General features: G+C 38.4%; 1 protein-coding gene across 4 annotated transcripts; it reads right to left on the bottom strand.

The window, feature by feature from the left end:
• Positions 1–944: 944 nt before the first annotated feature.
• On the bottom strand, positions 945–5341 carry tmem230a (transmembrane protein 230a). 4 transcript variants are annotated; one of them, XM_068334859.1, is made up of 5 exons: positions 5204–5341; positions 3773–3842; positions 3347–3461; positions 3039–3161; positions 945–1814 (listed from the first exon to the last, which is right to left on the bottom strand). In XM_068334859.1, the coding sequence occupies exons 3-5, from the start codon at positions 3446–3448 to the stop codon at positions 1674–1676; spliced, it is 366 nt and encodes a 121-aa protein (XP_068190960.1). In that variant the 5' UTR covers positions 3449–3461; positions 3773–3842; positions 5204–5341; the 3' UTR covers positions 945–1673. The 4 variants fall into 4 exon arrangements, with proteins under 4 accessions (XP_068190960.1, XP_068190961.1, XP_068190959.1 ...); XM_068334860.1 differs by having other exon boundaries at positions 5200–5279; XM_068334858.1 differs by lacking the exon at positions 3773–3842 and having other exon boundaries at positions 5204–5327.
• Positions 5342–5800: the final 459 nt, after the last annotated feature.

The raw sequence follows: 5800 nt of genomic DNA, 5'->3' as shown, positions 1-5800 counted from the left end.
CTAAGTTTACATAAAGGTTTCCTACCCAAACTCCAAGATGTTAACAGGAAGAAAATTCAGTTCCAGTTTGATCACAAGCACCAGGTTTAGATGCTGTACTGTGGAGCAAAGACACAAACTGGGACTCTTTAGGTCTAAGGATCAGCAGCACATCTGGATGAGTAACAAATGAAGCTGATGCTAAAGAGAACACCGTACCTACATTGAAGCATGGTAGTGGCTCGGTGATACTCTGCTGCTGCTTCACTTTGTCAGACACTGGAAACCTGCAGCTTGTAGAGAATCAGATGGATTCTATCAAGGATCAGGAAATCCTACTGATAAAACAAATCTTCATCTGTGAGGAAAGTGAACTTTGGTCATCAATTGACATTACAAAAAGACTACAGTTCGAATCAGACCTCAGCGCCACCAAGGCTTGAATAAGTTTAGGATTATTCAAGAGGTCATCAGTTTTCAGACTTGAAACCCACAGAAAATCAATCTCTCTTCAGATTTGAAGGTGAAAGCAGAATTTAAATCATTCATAAATCAAGCGTAAATCAAGCATATTCCAGAACCAGAGGACTTCCTCCATATGGAATGGGATGCAGTTCCTCAGGAATGCTACCAGAAGCTGGTGTCTGAATGTGGATCATGTATGCAGTACATTGCAGAACACTAAAGAACTAGAGATGAATGTAATGAAGGAGTTGTAACCACTTTGAGGCTGTCAGTAAAAAAGAAGGTGGGGGGGGGGGTCGGCATTTCTATCAGTTGTATTGAGCTGTTCATGTTTGTGTGATCTGACTGTTGCAAACAAGCTCATAAATATTTTGCTCCTGGCAAAGTAATCAAATGTACGGCGGGGGATTGACTAACTTCAATTCCACATGTATGTTCTGTCGTGTAACTAGTTTAATTCATCATCGCTGTCGAAAGATTTGACAAGAACCACAAACCTATTTCAAATTCTAGATGAGAGATCTTTTATTTCTTTTGTCAAGCAAAATATTTTTAAAGTATATCATTCTCTGATGTGAAAAAAAAAGACTGCACTAATAGCAATACTTCAGACAGTAATATAATCCATTCAAAAATATACTGACATTTGACAGGAGTCATTCATCTTTGGATAGTAGTAATCATTTAGGAGAAATACAGCCCAGAGCTTTTCATTATATCATATCGACTAAAGTTACAATTAAATATTTGTTTATAATACAAAATGAAAGGGTTGTGCAACTGTGCAAAGATCTTCAGTCATCCAGCTTATGGATTTTCAAGCAATAAAAAACAAAAAAGTTTCCATATAGTGTTCAGAAAAATTATCATGTTTATGATGTCTTGTACCACCTGCATTAATCTGGTCTCAATTTGACATCCTGCAGTCATTACGAGTACTTTAAAAGTATTTATCTAACCTGCTAAATGTCCCAAATATCAAGCCTTTGTGTAGAACAACAAAAAAAAGGAAATAAACATAAAAATTTACATATACATGTAAAAAAAGAAAGAAATCAGTAACTTAAAATCTTACCAGTGCACCTATTAATAAACACAAGTTTCCATTCTAGGAGAGTCTTAAAGGTTTTGCTTCATTTGCCACATACATTCAGAACTTTTAACAGCAGGCAACAGTCTGCTGTTAAAAGAGCATGAGAATTTTCCACCACTCCACAGACGTCGTTGTCTCAGTCACCAAAATCTGGGATGTCATCATAGGAGTAACCCCGGTAACCCTTGGCAGCATAGTAGGCGATTCTCAAATGGTAAAATCCAGGAAGGAAGACGAGCACCCCGATGATGATGACGGGAATGGTGCGGTCTGGGTGCTGAAACAATGAGAAGCAGTGATGAGGGTCGACACGTCTTCCAATCTGAACAGTGGCTGACTGTCCTTGGTTAAGAGGCAGCCCTTCATGTGCTAGACCGGCTTTAACACGCTTATCTAGATGTCGTCTGCCAGCTCAGTAAATGAATAGGGTGAGCCGGGGGCACGCAGACAGGATGACTTCATCAGTCTGGGGGTCTGCTTTCATGTAGATCAGTCATCTCATATATATAAATAGCTTCTAACCACCAGGAGGTGCAGTCAACATCAAGGGCAAGGGAAGAGTTCCATTTCAACACCAGATGGCAGTCTTGAGTTACACCTTCTGTTTTTTTTTAAATGTACACAATTGAACTCATCCCAAAGGGTATCATCTCAATGTAACAGTGGGTATTTAGCCAGCTCTTTTTATCCATTATGCACTTCCTGGCCCCTGTGTAATTCAGGACATTCGATATGCTACTCTCAATTGGGCGAGCTACTTGTCAAGTCAACAGCTCAAATACTCCAATGCTACTTTAATGTCAGGTCAGATTTTCTGCAAATAGAATCTGCAGACTGAAGACAAAAAAAAACATTGGCTTTTACTTCCTAGTGATAATTACAAATATAATATGTGCAGACTCACCCACATAGACCGGAACTAAGAAAATGGAAACCACAGTAGGAGTTTGACCAAAATTGGCACTTTAAGGTATGAAATATCAGAATCATTAACTGCATTCAAGCACACACACAAAAAAAATATGGCAGCAAGGCAATAAAATGTCAAGGCAACTATTCAGTTACAGCTATTTAAAGGGAAGATTAACAGCAGGCTGGGTTTTATTTTGTTTTTTGATCTGGGATGAAATTTTGAAGATTGTGTTGGCACTCAGCATGTGTCAGTGCAGCACTGCTCTGGTCATGGCTGAAACCTTTTGTTACTGCAGCAAACGCTTTTAAAAATTGTCAAGCAATGGAAGCTTTCAGTCAAAAATGCACCAGATCAAAATCTTTGATCATAATGGTTTGATCAAATAGTTCCTGGTTCACAAATGTTACTGATTTTTTTCTTTAGGATGTTTTTACCTGTAGCTGTTTTTGCTCAAACAACCTTCAACATTCAATAAATACTGAATGAAAAATGAGGTTTACAGCATAACATATCTCTGCAAAAGGAAAGTACTGAGAAAAGCATCAGCACTAACAGAAAATGTGCTTCTTGCCATTTGACATTACTCACCTCCACCTTTATGGTTCCAGACAGAAGAAGGCCTCCGAAGATTATCAGCAAGGAGCCAATTAAAAACAAAAATACTGCCAGTGCGATTGCCTTGTATGGGACCTTTGGTGGGCTTTTCTTAAACTGTAGAAGGCAAAAAACAGACAGAAAAAAAAGATTTTTCAGACCTCTTAGTTAACAGGACTTCCTTTTAGTATAATCACAGACTTACAGATAAATTGATTACGAGGTTCCCCTACAATCCAAGGAAGACAGCAGAGGTAATAACAGGCTTATAGCATTAACTGATGAAGACGAGCACGCCTCACCTGTAGGTCTATGTAACCATCATCATCAGCAGCCAGCCGTGAATACTTGACCTTGTGGTTGGATATTCCTGCCCCCAAAATATTGCCTCGAGCTGCCTTCATTATGGTAAGAGAGCTGTTAGGGGAAAAAAGACACACACAAACACATATAGAGTTTAAATGCGTGTCCTCGAACACAGATGCTTCTTCAATCGGAAAAGATATATGTGAAAATTTAATGCAAATTGCTTTCAGTGCAACTGTTTCTAAAAATGTCAAAACAAATGTCAAAGCAAATTGTAGCACTCACTCATGAGAGCCACACCTTAAACGTTCTACAAAGCATAAGTGACATTTCACTGAATTCTGTAAGGAAATTTTTGAGGTAATGTGGACAGACTTCACTTTATGTTCCCCTTTCACTGAGGGCTTAAAAATGCAGCACACCTTGTTTGGTGAGCGAGCAGAAGGATTTCATCCCCTCTTCACAGTTCTGCAGTGTGACCTCTTCTTGGAGCTGTAAAACCATACGTCAGCACAACTGAAAAAAATTTCCAGTTGGGTTTTCACAGTTTAAATAAGGGCAAGATCAAGAGTGTCTCTGTTTAAATTGGGAGATTTAGAGGTGGGCATTGGGAGAAGATGAAGCAGCTTTTTCCCTTACTTTTAAGCACTGTCTACAGGCGTAACAGGGAAAGAAATCATTTATCAATGTTTCTGCTGAGGGAAATTTGTCTTAATCTTCTCAGCTAAAAAAACCCTCATTCTATTTCTTGAATTTATCATACAAGGTCCAGCTTTCTCAAAGAATGATGAATTAGATAAACATATTACTGGTACTGATACACAAATAGAAGTGTAACAATATGTGTAATCTTATCTTCCTTGAGGCTCAACTTTTATTTATGAAAATTCTACTATATGGTTTGATGCACTTGTACCCCCATGAGAGACTAAATCCATGAATAAAAACTGATGATACTGCTTGAATAGAGAGTGGAGGAGCTTTCACAAGCATTCTGTTATTTTGCTAGCAGCTGTCACATCAAATCAACACAAAACCCTCTTTGATGAGGAAAGCTGCAGGTTATAGCTGTTGTTTGACAACTCACTGCAGCGAGGGAATACTGTGGACTTAACAAACACAGAGGGGAAAATGTTTGCAAGATCATTTCTGGATGTCCTTGTGTTATCCAAAAGAAGTAATACACGTGGGAGTAACATCATCATCCGGATTGCTTTCAAAGGGAGCAAAAGAACCCTTCATGCAAATGCTTTTCCACTGTTGAGTTTGTGTGACTGCTCATCTGAACAGAAGGACATAAAGACAGAGGCAGGAATGCAGTGTGAGGAGCTGGACAAGCTTTCCACAGCATATAGGAAAAACTTGTCTGATCTCATTCCATTAAAACAGATTTTCTTGTTTGGTTTCTTGTCAATAAAAGGAATAAATCACTAATATGAATGTTAGTACATCAATTTACATACTTAAGCTCTCCTAACTCTAACGTGCCGTTCTGTCTCCTCATAAGGTGGTGTACCGTAAAACATGCACATGAAGTCTACACTCAGTCCTCCATGTACACGACGGCCTATAGCTAATTACTGGTGAGTAACATTAGCTTCTGTGATTTATTATATTATGCAGCTGAAACTTTTATGTGGCCAGCAGTGAGAATGAGTACTGCTGAGAGACAAGCTACATTCATGCGCTTCGGTTGCTCAACGCATCCCAGCGTTAACAGCAGCAGGATTAGCTTCCTGGAAGACAACCTACGACACGCTAAGCTAACGTAACATGGCATTAACGGGGGGAAACAAAAAAAATAAATAATAATAATAAACTCGTTTTTTTTCTTCATTCATTTACCTACCTACCTTCACTTGAGGTTTAGTTATATTGGCAGCGTAAAGGTTTTTTTTCTAGACTGCTCCTCTGGAGTGTCGCATCATGAACGTAACCGCCACATCTTTGTTGTTGACTTTGATAGAAAGCCGCAACTTCCTTATTAGCACGTACTGCGCATGCGCACTGTTTCCCGTTCTGTAACTGTCCCGTGCTCAAATGTGGGGTCCTCGTTGATCATGTTGTGTTTATCATTGAGCCGATGGTTAAGAGTCCATGCATGCAAGCGAAATACTGTAAGTTATTCAACCTATTGATTCAATGAAAGGCTACAGGAGGTTTTATCTAATAAATAAACAGGTTGTGTACTGGAATATTTAAAAAAAAACACACTTAAATATATTGGGACACTGTTTAATGTAAATTAAAGCAGAATGCAATGATTTGCAAATAAACTCAAATATTATTATAGAACAAAAACAACATATCAAATGTTAAAACTGAATCCAAATTCAGTTAAATTTGTTGCCAGTAAAAAGTTGAAAAGGGGCAATGAAATGCAAAGGAAAAATAATCAAAAACAACTTTAGCATCATTTGACAACTAGTTAAGTGAACTGCCAACAGGTC

This window comes from Antennarius striatus, chromosome 15 (genome assembly GCF_040054535.1).
Source record: "Antennarius striatus isolate MH-2024 chromosome 15, ASM4005453v1, whole genome shotgun sequence".
In the NCBI taxonomy this organism is placed as follows: domain Eukaryota; kingdom Metazoa; phylum Chordata; class Actinopteri; order Lophiiformes; family Antennariidae; genus Antennarius; species Antennarius striatus.
This window is presented reverse-complemented; position numbering and strand designations above follow the sequence as displayed.

Excerpts from the sequence above, each read along its gene's own strand:
- tmem230a (XM_068334859.1), bottom strand. The coding sequence starts at position 3,448 with ATGAAGGCAGCTCGAGGCAATATTTTGGGGGCAGGAATATCCAACCAC. Across the intron at positions 3,162-3,346 it reads ATGGTTACATAGACCTACAG|TTTAAGAAAAGCCCACCAAA; the intron begins GTGAGGCGTGCT and ends TGCCTTCTACAG. Across the intron at positions 1,815-3,038 it reads CTGGAACCATAAAGGTGGAG|CACCCAGACCGCACCATTCC; the intron begins GTGAGTAATGTC and ends TCATTGTTTCAG.